Source organism: Perca fluviatilis, chromosome 5, assembly GCF_010015445.1.
Source record: "Perca fluviatilis chromosome 5, GENO_Pfluv_1.0, whole genome shotgun sequence".
Classification (NCBI taxonomy): Eukaryota; Metazoa; Chordata; class Actinopteri; order Perciformes; family Percidae; genus Perca; species Perca fluviatilis.
Genome location: NC_053116.1, coordinates 43,685,067 through 43,710,738, shown reverse-complemented (window position 1 = coordinate 43,710,738; position 25,672 = coordinate 43,685,067). Strand labels below are relative to the sequence as shown.

Genomic DNA, 25,672 nt, shown 5'->3' with positions numbered 1-25,672 from the left:
GTCAGGATGTGAGTCAACGGGTTATTGTCCGTCCAGACTGTGAATCTGTGTCCTTTCAGCCAGTGGCTGAACTTGTCGCAGACAGACCATTTCAAGGCTAGAAACTCCAACCGGTGTGCTGGGTAATTCTTTTGGGAATGTGACAATAGGTCTGGCCCGTGCTTCGCCCTCCAGAACCTGCGACAGAACAGCACCTAAGCCTTCCAGGGATGCATCAGTTGACAGCATGAAGGGACGGGTGAAGTCAGGATGAGCTAGGACAACACTGTGAACCAGGGAAGCCTTCAGGTCCTCAAAAGCTTGACTCTGACATGGCGTCCAGTCAGAAGCACACAACTTCCTGCTTGACAGTTTGTTTGTATTATGCTTGCCTTTCCTTTTCACACCCTTCAGCAGATCAAAGAGCGGCTTGGCGATGGCAGAGTATCTGGGAATAAAGTGTTGATAGTAATTTACCATCCCCAAAATGGATCTTATGCGCTTCTGGGACGGGGTCACGCCATCAGGCTCCATGAGGTCGGCACTTGACATGTTACAGATGTTCTCAACCTTACTAGGGTCCGTTGAAACGCCAGTTTCATCAATTATGTGGCCAAGAAATTTCACAGCCCTCCTGAGGAAGAAGCACTTTTTAGGGGCCAACTTCAGGTTGTGGCTGCATAGCCTGTCAAACACTATTGTCAGGCGGAGGAGTGCAGTCTCTTCATCAGGGGCATACTCTAACAAGTCATCCAAGTAGCATAGTAGACTTAAATCGTTTTGGTCCCCAAAAATGCTGGTCATCATGCGCATGAAGCTCCCAGGGCTGTTACAGAGAGACCCTGTGGCAACCGGTTGTACTCATAAAGGCCCATGGGGGTGGTGAAGGCGGAGTACTTCCTGTCGTCCTCATGGAGTGGCATGTTATAAAACCCAGAAGTCAGATCCATCGTGCTGAAGAGGCAATTTCTTCCCAGCGCTGCCAAACAATCTGCCTGGTGGGGAAGGGGATGAGCATCCTTCAGGGTCCTCTTATTCAACCAGTGAAAGTCTGTACAGATGCGGAGATCCCCGTTCTTTTTCCACACAAGCACCAATGTAGATGCATATTCACTTGTTGACTTTCCGATGATTTCCTTTTCCTCCATCTCGCTCAGTACTTGGCGCAGCTTTTGGTACTGACCAGGAGGCACTCTCCTGTATGGGAGCCTGAAAGGTCTGCTGTCTGATAGGTGTATGCGGTGTACGAAACCCTTCGCCTCACCACAGTCAAGATGGTGGCGCGAAAAGACGTCCTCATACTGCAACACAAGGTCAGCCATCCGTCTCCTGTAGTCCTCTGACACTTCACATGACTCAATGTCAACATTACTGAGCCCAACTGACCTGAGCTGGTCTTCAACAGAATTTGCAGCAACAGTAGGTGGCACAGCTGATTGGCTGCAACTGACCAAGGGAACCTCTGAGCGTTCAGCAGCATCCATGTCCTCAAGTGCCACACAGGAATAGACATCTGCCAGCTTCGCGTTGCGTCTCAACAGCACAGGCCTATCAGATGTATTGATGAGCTTTAGTGGGACCCACCGGTCTCCCCACAGCGGAGTCACAATCTTTGCAACCAAAACACCTCTGGGAGCAGAGCGGGACGATGTGGGCTCTGTCATGACTGTGCTGCCTGGGGAAACGGCTGTATTTTTGGGCAGTTTACCCCAGATGAGATATTCACGACCAGGCTCGAGGCAGGTAGCTGAGTTACACCTGACTGTACCGACCTTGTCAGGAACATCTCCACCTTTCCAAGGGCTTAGACCAGAGAGCACAGACATGAAGCGTTCAACATCTGGGTCTTTGGTTGGGCAGGGGCCGGACACTGCCTCCCAATAAGAATCACATAGTTTAGACGGATGCAGGATGTGCTTTATAACATTGGTTCCGAGTATCAACTCATCATGCTGTCCTTGAACAACAATAATAAGATAATAATAATAATAAGGTACTTTATTTGTCACATACACGTACATGTAGCAAAATTCATTCTCTGCATTTAACCCATCCCTCAAGGGAGCAGTGGGCAGCCAATGACAGCGCCCGGGGACCAACTCCAGATCTGAGCCAGTGCCTTGCCTCAAGGGCACTGACTGGATAACCTAGTACATGTTTTTTTTTTTTTGATGGTGGGGGAAACCGGAGCACCCGGAGGAAACCCACGCAAACATGGGGAGAACATGCAAACTCCACACAGAAAGGCCCCGGAACGACCTGGATTCGAACACAGAACCTTCTTGCTGTGAGGCCACAGTGCTAACCACTGTGCCACCATGCTGCCAAGTGTGGGAACTAACATCTTACAGCCGTACACTTCCATCTCCACTTCGAAAGCACATTTGGGCTTGACACGAAGTCCGCCACAGCCAATGAGTACCACATCCACATCGATTCGTCTTTGGTCAGTCACCACCCCAGCCTCCCTCAGTTTCATCTCTGCTGTTTCACTGATGCTACATGCCATTGAACCACTGTCCAACATGCCGCCAAGTGTCACTGCCCCACCCATTGCTACAGGAGTGTAGAAAAGGCTGTCACTGTTGCCAACTCTGTGGACATTCTGATAAACAACAACTTCAGAGTTGTTACGTGAATCTTTCACAGTCGTGTAAACTGTCTCAGCATCAAACATGTCATCATCTTGGGAGTCTATGATGCGACCTGTACTGTCTTCCCCCGAATACAGGTCAGCTAGTTTCCCTGGGGCTGTGGCTGAGGAGAGCTGTTGGCAGGGCAATTCAGTTTGGTGTGGCCAGGGGTGAAGCAGACAAAACACAGTCTCTCAGACATGCAGTGTGAAATGGTGGTGTGGCTTGAGTCGTTACATACTTTACAAACAGCCTCCCTGGGACGTCTTTCATGAGAAGCACGCTGGAACCTCCCACCCTGACCTGGATGAGGAGTATTACGCTGCTGCATTTTCTCCATCATTTCCTGAAACATGTTGACCATACGAGTGAGAAGTCTCTCCTCTGACTGTTGGAGATTTTGTGCCACAGCTGGCACAGAGGTATGACTTGGAGCATGGTGTGGGGATTTGTCTCGCACTGGGACAGACACTGGAGAGGGATAAGTCGAATAACACACATGTTGCTGGGCTTGGAGAGGAGAAAATAAGGGACTCGGGCTATGGTACTGCTCAGACACTGCCAGGGAAGCTGACGGCGGACTGGGCTGCTCAGAGGTAACAGCAGCAATGTGGCTTTTTAGCTGTGCAGCGCCAGTGGCTCCGCCACTAGCCCTCAGCTCTCTCTGGTATTCATCAATCCTCAGCTGAACATCATGTGAGGTCCACTCATGAATTGGCTTACACTTTAGGGTGTAGGATAATTCTGGGTCAGGACAGTGTTTTACGAACATGAGAGTCACTTCACCATTCATGTCCTGCGCCTGCTTGCCTTGTCTGTGCAGACCCTCAAGAGCGAGATCCGCTGCTTTGTTCAGTCTTATCCAGTAGTCAACTGGGTTCTCTCTGTGTCTGGGCAGAGTAGCATAGAAGTCAGTGAGGGGGAGGCATGAGGGAGCATCACTGAAATATTGAAGAACATCATATATGAGTTGTGGTTTCTGTCTGACATCAATAGCAGGATCACTGTGCAGAGCAATCTTCACAACATCTCTGGCCTGGCCCATCAGATGGCTCATAATCTCTTCTGCTTGGTCATACACTGAAATCCCCTGTTTCCTTATATGAGTTCTGGTCAAGTCAATCCAGTCTTGAACTGAGTATTTGTCAGTGCTGTCACCTCTAAACGTCTGGAGTCCTTTATCAGACTTCACGTGGACTGTCACATGTGGAATGTCATGTTTGTTATCGTCACAGTGAGCATTCTGGGTGTCAGTGGTAGTCCTGTGGTCACCAGTCATGTTCACAACACCAGCTGACATCAACTTTGCTACGATGGATTCACCAATTTGGGCACCTAACTGTCCTACCATGTCTGTGAGGTGGTTAATGGCATGTGTATCACTGCCAGGAGTGGAAGTGTGGGGACCCTCCCTCAAAAACCCACTAACAGGAGTACAGCCTGGGCTCTGACCTAACCCCATATCTGTATAACCATCATCCATGGACCTGGATTGACCCACATCCCTACTGCCAGCAACAACACTGAGCCATTCACCCCTACCTCTTGGCAACTTGGGAGTAGTTAACTCATCCATCACTATATCTGTCATGCCTGCTCCTGTGTCGAGTTATTGTGTTATGTTTTGTTCTCACTGTTGTAGGTTCTTTCCATGTCTGGTTCTATTTTGAAGGTTTCTGTTAGTGTTCTTGTTCCCTTCCTGTTTGTCTTTTTCCCTTTAATTGTGATTACATGTCCCCGCCCTAATGTGCTGCACCTGTGTCTCATTGTCTCACCTGTTTTGTGTATTTAAGGTCAGTCTTTCCCTTACCCCAGTGCGAGATCGTCTGCTTCCTTTGTGTTCAGCCTTCAAGCGTGTTCCTAGTGTCCTGTTTTTGTAGTTGTTTTTGTTGTTGTTTCCCTGGATTTTGACCACTGCCTGTTTTTCGGATTACCCTGTTTGCCTGCCGATTTTGACACCTTTGCTTGTGAGTTTATTGAGTCTCCAATAAACTGTTTTTTTGGCATTTTACGTACCTGAGTTGTGCATCTGTGTGTCCATACATCTGTGTGCGTGATAGTACGATCTCGCCACAATATGGACACCGCCGACTCAAACAAGGTACAGGCGGCGCTCGCGATCTCAAGGACAGCGGCTTCACCAGTTTGAGGAAATGCTGTCCACCATTCAACAGGAGTTGAGTGGTATGGCGGAGCGTCAGCTGGGATTCCAGAAAGCCGTTGGCGATCGAGTTTCTCTTCTGACTACGCAGTTCCAAGCCATCCAGTCTGCTTCTACGTCATCTGCTTCTCAAGGCTCCATGGGTCCGGCTTCTACCCCTGGGCCCACGGTGGTTGCTGGTTCTGCTGCTTCATCGGTTCAGCCGCCTGCCAGTTACTCTGATTTGCCTCATCTGTCCCGGCCGGAACGGTTCTCCGGTGAGTCCGGTGACTGTCGAGCCTTTTTAACGCAGTATGGATTGCATTATGAGCTCCAGTCAGTCCATTATCCCACAGACAGAGCTAAAATAGCGTACCTGATTTCTCATCTGACTGGTCGGGCAGAGGCATGGGCTACGGCAGAGTGGAATAGGGATTCACACCTGTGCAACTCTTTTGCTGACTTTACCCAGGCATTTACACAGATCTTCCAGCATGTCACTCCGGGCAGAGAAGCGGCCCGGGTGCTGGTGAATCTCCGTCAAGGCAGGCGGAGGGTGGCGGACTACGCCATTGAATTCCGCCACGGTGGCAGCTGAGAGTGGATGGAATCAGACTGCTCTTTTGGATGCCTTCCTGTGTGGCCTGTCTAGTGCTTTAAAGGATCACCTGGCGGCTTTGGATCTGCCAGAGGACCTCGCGCGCTCTCATTGCTCTGGCCATCAAAATTGACAAACGGTGATGGTGGAGCGTGAGAGAGGCGGGGCTTCAAGAGTTCATCGCGGGATTTTCCCGGTGGGGGCTTCCGGGCAAGACAGGATCTCCTTCACCGCCACCTCGACCGGTGGCTTCTCTCCCGCACCCGGCTGGGAGGGAGGAGCCCATGCAGCTGGGTAGAGGCTGCGTCACACTCCTGAGGAGAGACAGAGGAGACTCGAGGGAGCCGGCATCCATTGTGGGCAGCTGGGTCATTTCATCGGGCGGTGTCCAGTAAAGGAGAGGCTCACCAGGGGCCGGGAGAGGATCCTGGTGAGCCATACTGTTGTTACTAACATTCCCTCTCGTCCATTGTTTTCTGTGACTGTTTCCTCCACGGAGATGTCCAGGTCTCTGGAGGTTATGGTGGATTCCGGGGCAGATGCCAGTCTCATGGACATTTCCCTGGTGAAGGAGTTGAGACTGGTTTCGATTCCCCTACCCACACCATTGAAGGCTACAGCGCTGGACGGCCGGTTACTCTGGCAGGTAACTCATCGCACACCTCCTGTGGCTCTGGTTTTTCCTGACCTGCATTCGGAGACTCTTTCGTTTTTGTTGGTTGATTCCTCTCTGTCCCCAGTTATTCTCAGGTTTCCCTGGCTCCGTGAACCCTCACATCGACTGGACTTCGGGGTTGTTACTGGGTGGGGGACGGAGTGTTCCAGTAGGTGTTTCCAGTCCAGACCAGCAGGTGCGTCGGTGGGGGTCGTTTCTGTGCCTACTCTGGCCAGGGTGGCTATGGACCCGGTACCCTCTCCGGCCGGCCCCGGGGAGGTGATTCCTGTTGTTCCCTCGGTGACCGCGGAGGTTGCTGCGGAGGGGGATTTTCCTGACCTATCCTCTGTTCCTTCCTGTTACATGGATTTGAGGGAGGTATTCAATAAGTCTCGGGCTTCTGCCTTACCGCCACACAGACCATATGACTGTCCCATTGACTTGCTTCCTGGGTCCGCAGACCGAAAGGACGCTCTGTACTCCTTGTCTTCACCTGAGACACGGGCCATGAAGGATTATATCGACTCGGCTCTGGAGGCCGGTATCATTAGGCCCTCTCGTCTTCACCAGCGCGGGCTGGATTCTTCTTCGGGGAAAGAAGGACGGTCGGCCGCTCTGCATTGACTATCGTGGACTCAATGACATTACAGTGAAGAACAGGTACCCCCTCCCATTGATTTCTTCTGCTTTTGAACTTTTGCAAGGTGCTGCTATCTTTACCAAGCTTGATTTGAGGAATGCTTATCACTTGGTTAGGATTAGGGAGGGGGACGAGTGGAAGACTGCCTTTAACACTCCTAGTGGACATTACGAATATTTAGTTATGCCTTTTGGTTTGACTAATGCTCCTGCTGTTTTTCAGGCTTTTGTTAACGACGTCCTCAGAGATATGCTGAATGTTTCTGTGTTTGTGTATCTGGATGACATTCTGATTTTCTCCCGTAACCCTGATGACCATGTCCAACATGTCCGTGCTGTTCTGCAGAGACTGCTTACCCATGACCTGTTTGTTAAGGCGGAGAAGTGTGAGTTCCATGTTTCCAGGGTGTCCATTCTGGGATACGTTGTGGAAGAGGGGGTGATGCGCATGGATCCCGAGAAGGTCAAGGCAGTTAAGGAGTGGCCGGTCCCCGCTACTCGCAAGGAGGTTCAACGGTTTTTGGGGTTTGCTAATTTCTATCGGAAATTTGTGAGAAACTTCAGTTCTGTTGCTGCACCATTGCATAAACTGACCTCTTCCAAGACCAGGTTCGAGTGGACTCCTCGAGCCGACTCTGCCTTCCAGTCCCTGAAAGAACGTTTCGTGACGGCTCCTGTTCTGACCATGCCTGATCCCTGCCGACAGTTTGTGGTGGAGGTGGATGCTTCCAATGTTGGGCTGGGGGCGGTTCTCTCCCAACGCCTTCCCTCGGATGGTAAGCTACATCCCTGTGCTTTCCTGTCCCATAAACTGTCTCCTGCAGAGAGGAACTACGATGTTGGCAACCGGAAGTTGCTGGCCGTGAAAGTGGCGTTGGAGGAGTGGCGACATTGGTTGGAGGGGGCGGAGCTCCCTTTCTTGGTCTGGACAGACCACAAGAACCTGGAGTATCTGCGGTCTGCAAAACGGCTGAACTCTCGGCAAGCCAGGTGGGCGTTGTTCTTCGCTAGATTCAACTTTACACTGTCTTATCGTCCTGGTTCCAAGAACGCCAAGCCTGATGCCTTGTCTCGTCTGTTTTACCCTGATTCCTTCCCCAAGTCGGAGGAGACCATTCTTCCTGCATCCTGCGTTATTGGTGCTGTTTCATGGGAGGTAGAAGAGAGAGTAAAGGGTGCTACTGTTAAATTACCTGTCCCGGTCGGCTGCCCACCGAACCGCTTGTTTGTCCCTCCTGAGCTCAGGTCTACAGTGGTCCATTGGGCCCACTCCAGTATGTTTTCGTGTCATCCTGGAGTGAAGAGAACAGTTCATGTGGTGCGTCAACGGTTCTGGTGGCCCGGGGTTGTGGATACTGTGAAGGAGTACGTGGCAGCTTGTCCAGTGTGTGCCCAGAACAAGTCTTCTCATCGACCCCCTGCTGGATTGCTCCATCTGCTTCCTGTTCCCTCTCGACCGTGGTCTCACTTATTGCTGGACTTCGTCACATGTTTGCCTATCTCTGAGGGTAACACCACTATCCTCACCATTGTAGATAGGTTCTCCAAGATGGTTCATTTTGTTCCGTTGCCCAAGTTACCTTCTGCCAAAGAGTTGGCAGAGATTATGCTGTCCAATGTGTTCAGGCTTCATAGACTTCCCAAGGACGTGGTGTCAGATCGGGGACCCCAGTTCATCTCACGATTCTGGAAGGCGTTCTGCAGTCTCATTGGGGCCACCGTGAGTCTGTCATCTGGCTATCATCCACAGTCCAACGGACAGACTGAACGGCTGAACCAGGAGTTGGAGGTGGGTCTTCGCTGCCTGTCCTCCAGGGATCCTGCTAGCTGGAGCAAGCAACTGATTTGGGTGGAATACGCCCACAACACCCTGCCCTGCTCCTCTACCGGTCTTACTCCGTTCCAGTGTGTCTACGGATACCAACCCCCCATCTTTGATGCGCTCGAACGTGAGGTGGGGGTTCCGGCAGCCCAAGCCTTGGTTCGCCGTTGTCGGAGGACGTGGACCAGGGCGCGTCAAGTTTTGCTTCATAAGTCTTCCGAGTACAAGAAAGCTGCGGATCGTCGGAGATCCAAGGCTCCTACCTACACTCAAGGACAGAAAGTTTGGCTTAGTACCCGGGACCTTCCCCTCCGCATCGAGAGCCGTAAGTTGGCACCCCGTTTTGTTGGTCCATTTCCTGTGAGGAAAGTCATTAATCCTGTTGCTGTGAGACTGACGCTTCCTAGGTCCATGAGAGTGCATCCTACCTTCCACGTGAGCCGAGTTAAGCCGGTTCTGGCGAGTCCGCTGGTTCCTGAGGCTCCGGCTCCTCCTCCTCGCATCATCGATGGGGGTCCCGTGTATACGGTTAAGAAACTTCTGGCTGTCAGGAAGCGCGGCAGGGGTCGTCAGTACCTTGTGGACTGGGAAGGTTATGGACCGGAGGAGAGATCGTGGGTGTCGTCCAGCAACATTTTGGATCCTGACCTCATTCGTGACTTTCATCGCCTCCATCCTGAGGGTCCTGGGCCGTTGGGTGTCGGCCCTTGAGGGAGGGGTACTGTCATGCCTGCTCCTGTGTCGAGTTATTGTGTTACGTTTTGTTCTCACTGTTGTAGGTTCTTTCCATGTCTGGTTCTATTTTGAAGGTTTCTGTTAGTGTTCTTGTTCCCTTCCTGTTTGTCTTTTTCCCTTTAATTGTGATTACATGTCCCCGCCCTAATGTGCTGCACCTGTGTCTCATTGTCTCACCTGTTTTGTGTATTTAAGGTCAGTCTTTCCCTTACCCCAGTGCGAGATCGTCTGCTTCCTTTGTGTTCAGCCTTCAAGCGTGTTCCTAGTGTCCTGTTTTGTAGTTTGTTGTTTCCCTGGATTTTGACCACTGCCTGTTTTTCGGATTACCCTGTTTGCCTGCCGATTTTGACACCTTTGCTTGTGAGTTTATTGAGTCTCCAATAAACTGTTTTTTTGGCATTTTACGTACCTGAGTTGTGCATCTGTGTGTCCATACATCTGTGTGCGTGATAATATCAGTGGCTGGTCAAAACCAATAAACGTACTTGCGTTGTGTATATTTATACAAAACCAAAGCTGAGCATATAACAATTCAACACATGTATGAAAAACAAAAAACAAATAGCATATATCAGTGTATTATCTCCTGAAGACAAGCTATCCAGAGAGGTATACCCTTGTCCACAGTCTCTTATTAACCTGACCAGACAGTTATCCCAAAGTGTAGATCAGAACGGCAGCACGGCATCCACGGCGATGAGCATCAAGCTGATCTGGAGATCCAAAAGGTCACGGCACCAGTGTAGCACATGTGGTCAGGGCGTGAAGAGAAGGACAACCACAGCTGATGATTTTTGAAGATTTATTCTGCAGAAGACAATAAAACATTGATTGCTTCTGGTCTCCTCTATCTGCACCTCTGCTCCTCAGCAATATAGAACGGTATTGTGACAGGGTGACACATACACAAAAACCACATGGTATAATATCCGCCAGCCAACAGGGGCAACTAAAACACACTTAGAAAACCTTACTTGAATTGTAACAGTAGTTAATGTGACAAACATGAGAACAGTTTCAGTAGGCAAAATTAAACAGTATGTGGGTTTGAGGACTGCACAGATGACAAAAAAAATAAAACGTCTAACGAAGAAATACACATACCTGCAGAAGACAATAAAACATTGATTGCTTCTGGTCTCCTCTATCTGCACCTCTGCTCCTAAACATTAAATAACAGAATTTACACACTCAAACTGGACCACTGAGCCTCCGTTATTTACACTGCACCAAACAGCGCAAAAATGGCGCGAAAAGAAAAACTTAAACAAAGCATCATTTAAACCCATATCTAACCGCACAACGGCACTAAATAGCTTAATTAATATCGTATTAGCTTAAAGGCAATAAATAGTAAAGGGTCACAACACAATTCTCAGAGAAAACAACAAAATAGCACAGCAGCACTTCACACACAACCTACCTCAGCAATATAGAACGGTATTGTGAGGAGAAGACGGAAGCTACGGCAATTTCGGAGGTACAAAAAAGGTGCAATGAGGAACAACATCTCCGCCGGGAAACAGCATTTGGTAAATAAAATAAACTCAATAAAATAAAATTCACAAATACCCAACAAATCATTGAATAATGATTAAAATGATTACAATTAAATTAAGCATAAATTGGAAATTAGAATTAATGAAGTGCATTTTTAACTCCGTTACACTTGACTTGAGGATTTCCACTATCGTTCCGCCCTCCGACAAGTACGCCTGAAACAGCGTATGGAGTCACTAAGCCATGGGGATGAGTTGACGGGGGAGACACGACGCATTTGACATGGAGCCACTTTATCCAACAGTGATATGCAATTTGTGTTGAATGAATGGACCATATCATTAATGTCAGCATGAGAGGACAGCACTGCACTTTGGACAAAAGCTGCAGTAAACTTCTCAGCTGAGGAGTGATTTAAGATGCAAGAACATCTTACATTTTTACTGGGCAATGCATCTGGATTAAAAGACAAAACTACTACTACACACACAACACACTTAAACACACTTCCAATCTCAGTTTATCTGGATATAAACAAGATTCTCAGAGAACTAGTGGACAGACATAGTGAACTAAACTTTTTTATGAGTAAATCTTTTCTGTGACAATGGATTTATTGGTTTTCAGCTCCAGAAATAGACCCAGATCCATAAGTTGAGGTGTAACAGCGTCTCTTGTGTTACACCTACACACTAAGCCATTGATTAATTTACTTTCTAAAGATGGCCAACACCAGACAGAGGAAAGACTCATGAAAGCCACAGTTTGGCTCCCAGTGTTCCCTTCTGTTATTTATAACTAGGGCTGTCAGCATTAACGCGTTAATCGCGATGCGATTGAGGGCCGAGCATAACGCGTTAATTGTTTTTTAATCGCATGCCGCCATTGATTAATTTATTTTCGCTTCACTCGGCTTCAGTGCCTAACAGGCTACTATTTTGACCCTTTGCCGCACTTTGCCATACTTCCTCGTAACACATCCTGCTGCTGCAGCCTGCAGGCATGATGGAGAAAGAGAGCAGCAACTCAATTATGAATGGTGCTTTTTAAAAAAATGTAGCGTTTGACAGCCCTATTTATAACATATATGGAAAGGTTGGGCAGGAAGTTTGTTTCCCTGCTACCAATATTGATTGATTTCAGAGACTCAGATGAATACAACGACATAGCTAAAGCTCCTCCCAGCTGCCCTTAAAAGAAACTATGCTGCACATATTAAAAACACACAGATACACAGACACACATGTACACGGTTCTGCGTCACGTGGTAACCTTCAGGGAGTGAAGTAATGTCTGATCTGAACCCAAACCTCCATCTTTTTATCAACTCAGTAGTCAACTCAGTAGTTTTGGTGTCTAAACCTAACCAAACTGGGACCGTTTGACCAACATTAACCACGTGATTAAAACCACCACCATTACCTTTTCTGGTTTAGATATGAAGACGTATTTCCTGCAGCTACTAGGGGCCGCTAACTTAGGAAGCGCTCCTGTGGGTCGTATTAGAGAGGGGGACAAAACCACCCATTTCCTCGGAGGGCTTTGAGGGGGTGGTTAGAAGTAATGACACTGTTCAGAGAAATTCAGAGTTAACTGACAGAATGCAACTCACTGCTCTGTACCTTTAACAGCCTAATACCAGTTCAGTTCAGTGTTCAGTCACAGTCAGCCATTTTTCTCCCCAACACACCCGTTATATACACAACACTCATGGCTGTGTGTACTTTGTGTGTACTCTGTGTGTAATATTATTCACACAGCCATGATAAATGTTCCTGTATGACAGCAGCTCCCAGAGTGTGTCCACATCTGCTGACAGAGAGGAACTGTAGAAGGCATATTCATTACACACACACACACACACACACACACACACACACACACACACACACACACACACGCATGAATGAGCAGTCACTCAGCCAGGATTCAGACAACTCTGACACTCTGATCTAATGAGAGAAAAGGAGAGGATGGATGTTTTATCCACTGAGCAAATAAAGTAGGGATTGATGGGGGAGCAGGGGGAGCAGAAACACCCAGGATTATGTTCTATAAATGTCTTTTTTTATGGAGTTGTGCGTATTATTGACATGTGTCCACGGTCCACACATCTAACTCAGAATAAAATTCTCATGAAATATACTAAGGAGGAACGCTTCAACTTTAATGACCTTATGTATGAAGCATTCACACACACACACACACACACACAATAAATCAATCCAATGAGACAAAAACTAAGCCAACAAGCAATAAACCCAACCTACGATGTATTATTGCGTCTCCTTCATTAGTACCCCCCCCCCCACCCTCCGCTGACTTTGGGTTTACCATGGTTATTAAAATTGATTAAGTTTAAAAATGAGCAGTAAAAACCTTTTCCTTTCATTTGTCTCTGCATCCTTCCAGAATGAAAACCCTGTTGGTCCTGATGAAGACGTGGAGCTGACTCTCTCCCTCCCTCCCGCCCCCCCCTCTGGATACTTCAGCCTCTGCAGCCGGGGGGGAGGGGGCCCGGCCTGTGACGTGGACAAGGAAGAGGAAAAGGAAGAGGAAGAGGAGGAAGGAGAGCGAGGAGAGAAGGAGGTGCCACTGCCCCCCCTGCTCAGCCTGGCTCCGCTGCTGTCCAACAGCCAGGATCTGGACAGCGGTGTGGGCCGCACCGACGACAGCACCGAACACAACACCAACACCACCAACACACCGGGCAGCGCCAGGAAGTTCAGACCCAGCCCCAGGTACGTACGGGTGTGGCTAGAAGAGCCAGAAGTTACCCAAAACTACGCAAAATCTAACATTATATATACAATATCATTTCATAATACTTTCACCCTGGAAACTCGTGTTCGTTTTTCTGCTGGTTTGTCATGTTTTTTGTAGTTCCCAAACTTTTAGTATGATTATTCACCAAAGAGGAGTAAGACAAAGAGTAGTCGCTCATGTCCATCTCTAGGTCTCTAGAGGAAGGTCTGGCTACACCACAGATGCATTCTGGGATAGGAGAAAAACTCTCTGGGTTGTTTACATTTCTTTAAACCAATCCCAAGTGATGGTGGCTCTGCTAAATAATCTCAGGAAGGAACTGGTTCTGGTGGAACCCCGCAAAAGAAAACTCCACATCCAATATTAAATTAAGTTAACTGTTAACACGATCCAGTAACATGAGCTATTTAAATGAGCTGATACATGGTTAAACCTCATTGGCTCTTACCAGTGTATCTCTGTGTGGACTTCATCCACAGCAACCCCACCAATCAGTCCCAAAACCTCCCAGTTAGAGAGGAAATTATCTAAACATATTCTTTATAAAACCTCCCAGTTAGAGAGGAAATTATCTAAACATATTCTTTATAAAACCTCCCAGTTATAGAGGAAATGATCTAACATATTCTTTATAAAACCTCCCAGTTAGAGAGGAAATGATGTAACATATTCTTTATAAAACCTCTCAGTTAGAGAGGAAATGATCTAAACATATTCTTTATAAAACCTCCCAGTTAGAGAGGAAATGATCTAACATATTCTTTATAAAACCCCCCAGTTAGAGAGGAAATTATCTAACATATTCTTTATAAAACCTCCCAGTTAGAGAGGAAATTATCTAAACATATTCTTTATAAAACCTCCCAGTTAGAGAGGAAATTATCTAACATGTTCTTTATAAAACCTCCCAGTTAGAGAGGAAATGATGTAACATATTCTTTATAAAACGTCCCAGTTAGAGGAAATGATCTAAACATATTCTTTATTAAACCTCCCACTTAGAGAGGAAATGACCTAAACATATTCTTTAAAAAACCTCCCAGTTAGAGAGGAGATGATCTAACATATTCTTTATAAAACCTCTCAGAGAGGAGATGATCTAAACATATTCTTTATAAAACCTCTCAGTTAGAGAGGAAATTATCTAAACATATTCTTTATAAAACCTCCCAGTTAGAGAGGAAATGCCCTAAACATTTTCTTTATAAATCTTTACAATCATCCCCTGAACAACATGGCATCATGACTTCGTCACGTCACAAGCTTAGGAAAACAATAAATGTTTGGGTTTAAGAAAGAAACATTGGGGAAGGTTTAAAAAAAAATCTTGGCTCTCCTGGGTGAAAGTCCTTTTTTACCCATCCTCCCCCCCAGCCAACCTCCCTCTGTAGACTTAAGTCCTTTCATACTACTCGCTACCGCAAAAATTCACACGTAATGTAGGTCAATGGTGGCCGAACAACGTTGATAAACACACTAAAAAGCGATTATGCGTCTTGATATTCACCAAAATGACATACGAATTGGCGTGTCATACATACGCCACTTTATGAGATCATCGTTATCTGGAATCAAGCTTCTGTTGATCCAGACTAGCCCAAAGCTAAACGACATTTCTAACCTTTCTCACTGAAGTGAAAAAGCTTAAGAAGGAGTCACCCAATCCCAAATATCTACAACAACAGAGGTAACGAAAGTGAAGTCTTCCAGAGTCAGTTAGGAGAATAAAACAAGGTGAAGAAATACTCAACCTGACAACCTCTAACTTTGACCCTGAAAATGCCTTCTTGCAGTCAAACAACCCTCTAAAAACTCAAAAAACGGCCATGCACAGGATCCCAGACTTTATCTAGACTAGTTCTCAAGCATTTGTATCAAACTAGTTTGCCAAATGTTCATTCATTCATTCACACTTTTGACTCTAGGCATGAGGGCAGTAACAACTACAAATATTGGGGAGAACTTTCAGATTAATATCTGACAATTCTTAGTTTAAGTATACCGCAGCAACACCCCTGTGTGTTTCCTGTTCCCAGGCCCAGTCCTAGGCCCAGTCCTAGACCCAGCCCCGGCTTTGGCCCCGGCCTTGGAAGCAGCCCCAGCCCCGGCTTCGGACCCGGTCTTGGCCGAGGAGACACCACCCCTACTTTCCTCCACCTGCGAGACCTCCAGCTCAGCTCTGACTCCCTCCCTGGCCTGGACCGGGCCGCTGGGGGAGGAACAGGTGGAGCAGCATTCAGTCCCCACCACAAGGTGTTTTACAATGAGATTTAACTTGTGATTACAACACTGTGGAGATAGAGCTGGCTATGAGAGACTGCTGTAGTGTTTGCATTCATGTTGTAGCGTTTGTATTCATGTTGTAGCGTTGGTATTCGTGTTGTAGCGTTTACGTTTACTGACAGACTTGATGTTGTTTCTTGGCTGCCAACGACTGACCTGCAGCATCACCCCTACCAGCTGACGATGATGATAATGCCAGGCCTGACGGAGGAGGAGTGCCAGCGCTACCAGGAGCTGCTGGAGATCAGGTGCCAGTACGAGAAACAGAACGAAAAACAGCAGAGAGAAAATAAATGTGAAGACGTCGACGTTGAAGCAGAGGTGAACGACCTGAACGAGATGGGAGGAGACTCTTCTTCGGCGGCGACTCTGAGCGAACACGAGATGGCGCTGATCGAGGAGGAGCTGCGCCACCTGGAGTTCAAGTGTCGCAACATTCTGCGAGCACAGAAGATGCAGCAGCTCCGAGAGAGATGTCTGAAGGTCTGGATGATGGAGGAAGAGGCGGCAGGAGCAGGTAACCAAGACATCAACTGACACGGGAACATCTCAAATCTGGAGACTGTCCTTCCCCGAAAAACAGCCACATACAAGCAGCATTCTGACATATATTTACGGGTATAGTAGTTTAAAACATGAGATGAAAGTGAGGGGACAAAGTCACCTTATAAAAAGCACTTTGTGTGTGTGTGATCTTTTCAACCTCAGAAATAAAAAACAGCCAAATTCTTCTTGTAGGTTTGGATAATGAGAATGAGGACGACGAGGATAATGACCCTCTTCATCACGAGTTGTCTGCCATCAACGAGCTCCCGGAGCGAGAGCGATCTGACGACAGAGACAGCACCAGCGCCTACAACACCGGGGGGGAGAGCTGCCGCAGTACGCCGCCGGTCAGCACCGAGCAGATCCCGCCTCTCCAGGAAGAGGAAGTGATGTCTCCGCCTCCTCTGCTCCCTCTCGGCTGCCTCCCCCCTCTGAACTCCCCTCTCATGCCGCGGCGTCACCGTCGTGACCGAGACAGAGAGAGACGCCACTCCAACCTCAGCGGCCCCTTCTCCCCCGGCAGCGACAGGAAGTACCAAACACACGGGTCCTTCTCCCCGGTCGGCGACAGAAAATACCAAACACACGGGTCCAGCTCTACCCCCTCTACACCCTCCAAGTTCAGGTTTCCTCCTCATTTCTCTTCTAACACGTCTCTTTAGTTTAAACTATACAATGTCTGTATTTCTTTTTGAATGCCACTGCAACAGTGACATCTAGTGGCCTCCTTCAGGCTTGCACGTGTTACATTTGAATATGTATATGTGTTTGTTGGCATCATCAGATCTCTGAGCAGAGAGGCGGGGTCATCTCCCAGAAGAGGTGTTGCTGATGGGGGACGGGGCTCCAGAGCAGGTATCACTAAACTCTACTTTGCTACGACTCACACAAAATCTAAACCACTAAGTCTGTGGATGCTCATGTAAGATGGGCTCGAATTCCTCTCTAAAAACTAATCACTGTGATGAGGCTACAGAGCCTGTTTCTGTCTGATTTATTAAAAAGCTTTGGTTTCAGGCCTCAGCCTTGGTTTCACACTTTCCTTGTTTTAATGGACAGTTAACGGCAGTCACGAGCCAAGAAACATTACAAAGCGTCATTAAAACAGGGAGCAAAAAAGACTGCTAGCTGATGTAAAGTGATGGTTTAAAAACAGCTTCATATAAGTCGTATGAGGAAGGAAATTCAACAATATTTGTTACACCTTAAGGATTTACACAATGCTATTTACAAACTATAAAGATGGATTAAATGTGATTTTCACGGTTTTTGTTGTTGTTCTAGGCCACGTTCAGCCCCTGACAAAACATAGCTAACCTTTAATTTAAACTGAAACAGTGGTGCTTTATTACCACGAGTTTACAGACACGTCTCTGCTGATTGGGTAACATCTCTGACAAATACCTCAAAGCTCGTTGTACACTGTTCTGAGGAAAACCGCAGTAAAACATTGCTCACTGTCCTGAGATTAAACGTTCCCCTGGTTTAACTATCAATGATCTATTTACTGCTGTTATAAATGCAGGTGGCGCCCGCGAAAGGCCCGCAGGAGGAAGTGCAGAGTCCAGTCCATATTTCAGCAGAAGACGCCAAAGCCACAACAAAGCGTTAGAGCGCTACCAGAGCTGCATGGCGCTGCCCTCTGAGGGCCTGGTGGACCCTCTGGAGAGGGGGGTGGGGATGGGCAGCAGTGGCCCCGCCAGCCCCAGGAGTGTGAACAGTGCCCCCTGTGGTCTGGAGGAGCGGCATACCAGCGCCTCACGGTTAGGACTGGCTCTGCCGCTCGGGCTCACTCACTCAACAACTGCCTCGCCTCAACGCATGGAGTGGAAGGTAAACGGGGTTAGCAAAGTCACCCTCCTGCTTTTAGTTATATCAACCTGATTGATGATTCTGCAAAAATCTAATCTCCAAATCAGCTGGACAAAATCTGTTCAGAGTTGGTTGGTTTCCGTTCATTTCAGTGAACTGGAGGATGCAGAGACTTGAAACCTGTTTTGGTAATCTAGCACCCATCATCAGAGATGAGTTTGAGACTCAAACTAATAATAAGAGGGAACTGATTTGTCGTCTTTGCGTCTGCAGGTAAAAATCCGGAGTGACGGCACTCGCTACGTGGCCAAACGGCCAGTGAGGGATCGTCTCCTGAAGGCCCGGGCCATGAAGATCAGAGAGGAACGCAGTGGCATGACGACGGATGACGACGCTGCCAGTGAGATGAAACAGGTAACCAATCAGTGATCACAGCAGTCCAGAAGGCCTCAAACTGTCTGCACTCACATCTGACTTTATCATAATTATTCTTTACAAACGTCTGATGGAACCCAACGTGTGAAATGTGTCCGACAGGGTCGATACTGGAGCAAAGAGGAGAGGAAGCAGCAGCTGCTGAGAGCCAGAGAAACCAGACGGAGAAGAGAGTTCATGATGCAGAGCCGACTCCACTTCCTCACAGGACACAGGTGAGGACAACACTTTGCCCACAACATCACTGCAGGAAACATCCAGATAGTCCAACTCCAGTCCAACTTTCAGAATCACAAATTACTTTATTGTCATTGTAAGTACATACAACGAAATTAAAACTGCTACTCTATGGAGCAAACATAAAAACACACACATATTAAACTAAGAACATAGAGCAGAGAATGTGAAGATGGTGAAGAGGTTCAAACTCGCCGATTGGCAATGGCCAGGGTTGTTGTATCGTCTTTAGAAGAACTGAATGTCCACAACATCCAAATACACTTGCAAGTTTTATATAAACTGGCAGGCATGACATCTTTAGTTACTCTCACATGTCTCTGGCTAGCAACAACTTTTTCCGGTCTGCAGTGTTGTCATCCTGTCTGCTGAACATACTCTGTATCAGAACTCAATGTAATAGCACCTCTTTATGGAACATCCATTCTTAGCAGGTACCTTCTCAAACAAGTTAAGGAATTAACTATTATTCTTAATAGGTAAGTTTCAACTATATAGCTTACAAATAAGCATGTATTGTAACTTCACAAGATCACTGCAGGAAACATCCAGTGCAACTCCAATCCAACTTTTATATTTTTAAAGCATTGAGCCAAAGTGCTGCACAGTCACAAATCAAGAAGGGTCACATAGCAAAAAGAGACACAAGATTATATACAAATAAAAAGTAAAACACAGGGACCAATAACGCAGAGAGAAACAATAAAACACAGATAAGGAAATCTCTAATGCTGGGTGACTCAATAAAATATTAACACAAGTCTCTCTAAAGTCAGGTGATAAGATGCGTTCTCACTCAGGTGAACTCCATAATTCATATTGCTAACCTTAACATTTTAGATTAAAGTAAAACTGAAGTCCTGCTGCTGTTAGGGATAAAAGATGCTTATGGTGCCTCTAAGGTGGACCTCTATGAAACCGTACTCAAACCCAGGGCGTAGGTTTTCTAAATATTCAGGGGGACATATGCCCTGTATTCCCCCCAAAATCTACGGCTATGCATCAAACTTTTGGTTCCCAACCTCGGGGTGAAAATGGGTTTTAAACTCTATTGTCAAATCCAGTTTTTATCATTTGATGCTTTAATATATTACTTATTGAGTCATTAAATATTTGAATGTATTTTCAGGTACTTTTGATTTACACCAGGAGGTGTTGTAGAGATTCAGGTTGTTAGGACATGTTCAAATCATTTCTATTGAACAGAGAGTTTTCCATCTCTGTGAGATGTAAAGTTCAGTGTCAACATTTAAATCAAATACAGTCAAGTCAATAAAGCAAAGATAAAACACCAGATAAAATCTACAAAGAGAGCAGACAAGACACAAGTTTAAAGCACATGCTACCTAAATGTCTGTCTGAACAGATTGTTGCTTTTTAAAAGGAGTCCATAGAGTCTATTGACTACTATTCCAAAGCTTAGCAGCTACCAACCGAAAGTCCCCCTGAGTCTTTAAACGTGTCTGAGGTAACTTAAAAACACAAAGGACCTGAGAGCCCAGTACATTGTGTAGGGTGCAGAAAGTCCAGGATGTATGTGGAGCACTATGATTTTAAAACAAATTCTAAAAATGAGAAGCAGCATTTTTTGACAGTTTGTAAATGGTGTAAGGAAGCTCTGTTAAAGCAGTAGTCCAACCGTGATGATATAAATGTGTCATGTGACATTTCTTTCAAAATTCTTTTGTATTTTCATTGTTTTTGCTTTTTCACAATGGTTTGTTGCTTATTTCGTATAATGGGTTTGGATGGAGAGGTTTAAATCACTTTAAGTTTTGTTTCTTTTTTCCAGGGACCCTTCATCTTTGACAGGAGGCGCTGCAGATGAAGGCAGCAACAACATTCTGGCACTGAGCCAGAAGAAGATCCTGAAGAAGAGAAACCGCCGAATCCTTGACAACTGGATCACCATCCAGGAGCTGCTGGCGCACGGCTCCCGCTCACCGGACGGACACAAGATCTACAACCCTCTGCTGTCGGTCACCACGGTGTAACTGGGGGTAACTGGGTAACCACGGGGGGAAGAGGAAGAGGAAACAGGGAAGCAACGACAATACAACAACTCTCTGTTCTCCATTGACTTGTATTGCTCGATGATGTGTCTGGGGGGTGGGAGCAAGAAAGTAAATACAGGAAGAAGCTCCTTTGTTCTGGACATCTCCATGGTCAAACCAGCTCATTTCATTTAAATAATCAGACATTGTTTTGCACCTACATTACTACGTCTGCTCTGCTCACTGAGATTTTGCTCTGCTTGGCCGGTCTGTCTGTCTGTCTCCAACTTTTGAGATGGCAGGTGTTACAATGGAGATGTGAGTAACGGACGGCAAGCTTGACTGCTGTCTGTTTCTGAGAGAGAAACAATGAAGCTGCTACAGTTTGCTGCTCTGCCGCGTCACAGATTGCTAAACACACCTGATTACAGGAGACATTATCTCAGACTTGTGGAGTTTATATAGTTGGTGCGGTTCGAAGTCAGATCACGTTCTCATTACTAATGATGGATTGAAAGCGTACTGAGACCACCTCATCAAGCAGGTCTCTGTATGCTTGTTTGGTCGCTTTTGGTGCACCGGAGTGTGGTTTCTTCACTTGATAAATTATCTTTTAAACTGACAAACATCAGATGTGTAATTCATGGCTGAATTCTAACAGGATCAGAACATTATCTGTCTCTCCCTGCTCACTACCTGACATATTTCTTCTGAAATAAAGTCCCACTGTGGGACTACACCATGGGACCATCTCTTTAAAGAGAACCAGGTTATGATGTCTCTTCAAACTTCGACATATTTTAAGGGGGAGAACCCGTTTTCTTCGGACCACAAGAAAATGTTCCTGACAGGTCGAGAGACTCTTCCCTACCTGAAGGACACAGGTCTGATCTTTGAGTGTGTTCATGCTGAACTAAAGGGTAATTAACACAGGCTAAAAAGAGAGAGGAGAGACATTGGCGTGCAAGAAGGCACAAACTGGCAAAAAACAGAGGCAAAGACACGTCTGTGCGTGTTAAATGTGTTTTAATTTGAACAAAACATTTGTGCTAACGCTGGGACTTTATGAATCTTTCTCATGAAAGTACAGAGAGTAAAAAAGGGAAGACTGGAGGGAAATGGCAGAAAGAAAATAAGAGTTCCTGGCTCCTGAGATCAGTCAGAGACTCAGCTGAACTTCTGGTTAGCGTACAGCTAACGTATTGTTTAATTTAATTTTGACTTTCTGTCTGAAGTTAAAGCAGGGCGATGAAACTGCTCTGGTTAAAACTGCAGTGTGATCTGTGATGATTAAAGAGCACAGACACTGAATCGCTCAACAGAACATGGAGATTAGACGGCAACCTCTGAGAGAAGAACTTTCTTTGGTATAAAAAGAAACATTTGAAGAGATTGAGAGGAAGTCAAGTAATCTCCGCTCCATGTCTCTGAATCTAAGAGACTTTATTCTCAGAGGATATGAATGTAGAAATCTTTGCTGTTGCTGCAGAAACATATTGACAGAATACAGAAAGAAATAATTATTAAAGTATTATTTATAGTCACACAGTGAGAGATTGTAATATTGACCGACATTTTCAAACACAATGTGCATTAAAAGGAAAAGTACCACTTTTCTTCCCGTCAGATCTAATTGATCTGTGAACATTTCATTTTATTTACAGATGCATCATTTGTAAATCACTTTCCCACAATGCCTTGCCTTATATTTGTTACTGTTTTCTTCGTCTGTGAGAGGAGAAATGTGTCTGTCTCTTCTTTGATAGTCTTCTTTGAGGGTTTATAGCTGTATGAGTTTTAGTTTTTTTTTTTTTCACTCTTATCTTTATTGTTTTAGAAAAAAATGAGAACAAAGAAAAAAACATAGCATAGTAATCTCAGTTTTGAAAATGATTACAAAATGCTAAAATAAGATCAAATGAACAATCAAACATAAGACAGCAACCAGATGTCGTGATGAAAAAAATAAATAAAATAAAAACATTCAGATTACACAGATTCTAATGCTATTTTATGTTGTCCATTTGACCCATTTTTCTTTAAATTCAGCTTCTTTCAATCTTAGAATAAAGGTCATTCTTTCCATGGTGAATATTTCCTGCACAATGTCTATCCACTGAGTATGGCTGGGTGGCTCAGGTTTGAGCCATCTTCTTGTTATTGCTTTCCTCCCTGCCGCCAATAATATCTTAACCAAATATTGATCATCTTTCTTTACATTGGGCAAAAGTCCCAGATACATTGTTGTAAAGGTTAATGGTACAGAATACTTCAGTACTTTGCAACAAGTAAGGTGGACATAAGTCCAGAAAGGTTTTATCTCAATGCAGTCCCAGAAAACATGCGTGTGGTTGGCATCAGCAGTGCCACATTGCCTCCAACACATTTGTTGGGTGGACAGTTGTTTACCTTTAATAGATGGCGTGATAAAGAATCGAATGAAATTTTTCCAGTTGAATTCTCTCCATTTTTGTGAATTTGTAGATGTCTGTGCCATCTCACAAATTTTATACCATTCTTCATTTGAGATCGTGGCAACTGCTTCTTTTTCCCACTTTTCTTTGACATATAGAGTTGTGTTTTTCTGACAGGACATTAAGCTAGTGTACAGCTTTGAAACAATTTTGCGCATTTTCTGTTGATATGCCCCACACAAAGTCTCTAAGACCGCATTAGGTTCATTTCTGTCCTTAATTTCTCTATTGTAGTATTCTCTTAGTTGCAAGTATCGGAAGAAGTCTCTATTATCTAGACTAAATCTGTCTTTCAGATATTGAAAACTTCTTATTTCCCCTTTATTAATTAAATTACAAAAGGCTGTAACCCCTCTATTGATCCAATATTTGAAATTTGAGTCATGCGTTCCTGGCATGAAGTCTTTGTCATGAGCTACCCATCTTAATATTTTCCTTTCTTTATTCAATTTTAATTGTCTTGCAACACTATACCAAGTTTCCATTGAGAATTGTGCAATTGGGCCCAGTAAATCTATTAAATCGGTTGGAATATGGTCCTCTCCCATAAGTGTCTGAACATTATATCCGGGGATGCATGTCTCAATCTCTTTCCATCTGGCAAAATAATTAGGGTCACACCAGCAACACAAGTATCGCAATTGAGCTGCATAGAAATACATTTTTAAATTAGGCAGGGCCATGCCTCCCTTGTCTTTCTGCAGCTGTAGTGTTGAATACCTAACTCTGGGCCTCCTCCCATCCCACACAAACTTCGAAAACAGCTCATCCCACTCTGTGAATTGTTTTGGCGGTATATTTACCGGGAGGGATTGAAATAAATAAAGTAGCCTAGGGAGGATATTCATTTTTACTACATTTATTCTATCACTTAAGTCAAGTGGAAAAGTAGACCATCTCTGGATGTCTGTCCTAATAGTTTCGTTTATTGGATTGTAGTTAAAATTATATACTAGTACTATATATACTATATATGATCTTTGGACAGAAATACTCCGAGGTATTTGATTTTGTTAGTGTACCAATTTATATCGTATGCGCGTGCAGTTTCATTTGAGGGTGAATGATTAAACAGTAATACTTGGGTTTTGGAAATATTCAACTTGTATCCCGCATATACATTATACTTTCCCAAAAGATCCATTAGTATGGGAAGTGATATGTTAATATCTTCTAGAAATAACAATATATCATCTGCAAATAATCCAATCTTTTGTTCTATTTTGTTGATCATAATCCCCTTTAAATCATCTTTCTCCCGAATCGCCTGAGCCAGTGGTTCGATGTATAAAGCAAAAAGGATGGGACTTAATCCGCAGCCCTGCCTACAGCCTTTACGGAGTTCAAACCGGTCTGTCAGAGATCCATTCACTTTTATTCTTGCAGTTGGCTTATCCTAAATTGCTCTAATACACTGAATGGAGTCGTTAGTAAGGCCAAATTTGTCCAACTTGAGATATAAGAAATCCCAGTTTACTCGACCGAAGGCCTTTTCTGCATCAAGGCTGATCAAGCCCACTTTAAGCTTATTGCTGGAAATATTGTGAATCACTTGAAGACTTCTACTGATATTATCTTGCGTTTGCCTACTAATTATAAAGCCAGTCTGATCCTCATCAATTATATCAGAAATGAAGGTTTCAAATTGTTTAGAAATAATGGATGTATATAGCTTATAGTCCACATTTAAAACTGATATTGGCCTATAATTGGCACAATTATCTCTATCTTTATTTTCTTTGGGAATCAGCGTAATAATTGCTTCCTTCCAGGAGGGAGGGATCTTGCCTTCTTTATGGATATAGTTTAAAGCTCTAAGAAGAAGCGGGTTCAATTCTTGCTTAAACATCCTATACCACTCACCGGGAAAGCTGTCACTGCCCGGTGCCTTATTTGTCTTTAGTCTACTTATTGCTTTATCCAGTTCTTTTGACGTAATTTCTGCTAATATTCTTTTATTTTGTATTTCTCCTATACAAGGGAGGTCTAATTTGTCTATAAATGCTCTGATCGAATCTTTGTTAGGGGCGCCCTCTAGTGAATATAATTTGCTGTAATACTGATAAAAAGAGTTTTCTATTTCTTTTGGCTCAGTTTGAAGCTTTTGTGTGGAAGGGTCTTTAATTTTAAAAATTGTAGAGTCCGCTTGTTGTTTGCGTAATTTTCTAGCGAGCAACTTTGTAGATTTTGGGCCTAGTTCATAATATGCTTGTTTTGTATATCTAGCTTTTTTCTCGACTTCATCATCTAAATAATTTTCAAGTTGCGTTTTCAATTTTTGAATTTCTTCTTGTGTGTCCTGATCTTTTTTCAAAATGAATTTTTCCTCTTTATCCTTTAAATCTTTAATTAATCTTTTATATGCTACAATCCTTGATTTCTTAATATTTGTTGCCTTGGCTATTAGTTTTCCTCGTAGGACAG

At 45.1% G+C, this 25,672-nt stretch overlaps 1 protein-coding gene across 3 annotated transcripts in view; it reads left to right on the top strand.

Moving 5' to 3' along the window:
- Nucleotides 1-22,599, top strand: part of LOC120559649 (PDZ domain-containing protein 4-like) — a 72,359-nt gene extending 49,760 nt beyond the window's left edge. For 2 of the 3 annotated variants that reach the window (XM_039801538.1, XM_039801536.1), the window contains 9 exons: nt 13,114-13,442; nt 15,504-15,720; nt 15,913-16,267; nt 16,489-16,921; nt 17,081-17,151; nt 17,822-18,129; nt 18,382-18,522; nt 18,646-18,758; nt 20,573-22,598. In XM_039801538.1, coding sequence (XP_039657472.1) covers nt 13,114-13,442; nt 15,504-15,720; nt 15,913-16,267; nt 16,489-16,921; nt 17,081-17,151; nt 17,822-18,129; nt 18,382-18,522; nt 18,646-18,758; nt 20,573-20,774 — 2,169 coding nt within the window. In that variant the 3' untranslated portion in view covers nt 20,775-22,598. Of the gene's footprint in view, nt 1-13,113; nt 13,443-15,503; nt 15,721-15,912; nt 16,268-16,488; nt 16,922-17,080; nt 17,152-17,821; nt 18,130-18,381; nt 18,523-18,645; nt 18,759-20,572 lie in introns of all 3 variants that reach the window. The other variant, XM_039801537.1, reaches the window with a different exon arrangement.
- The last annotated feature ends 3,073 nt before the right edge of the window (nt 22,600-25,672 follow it).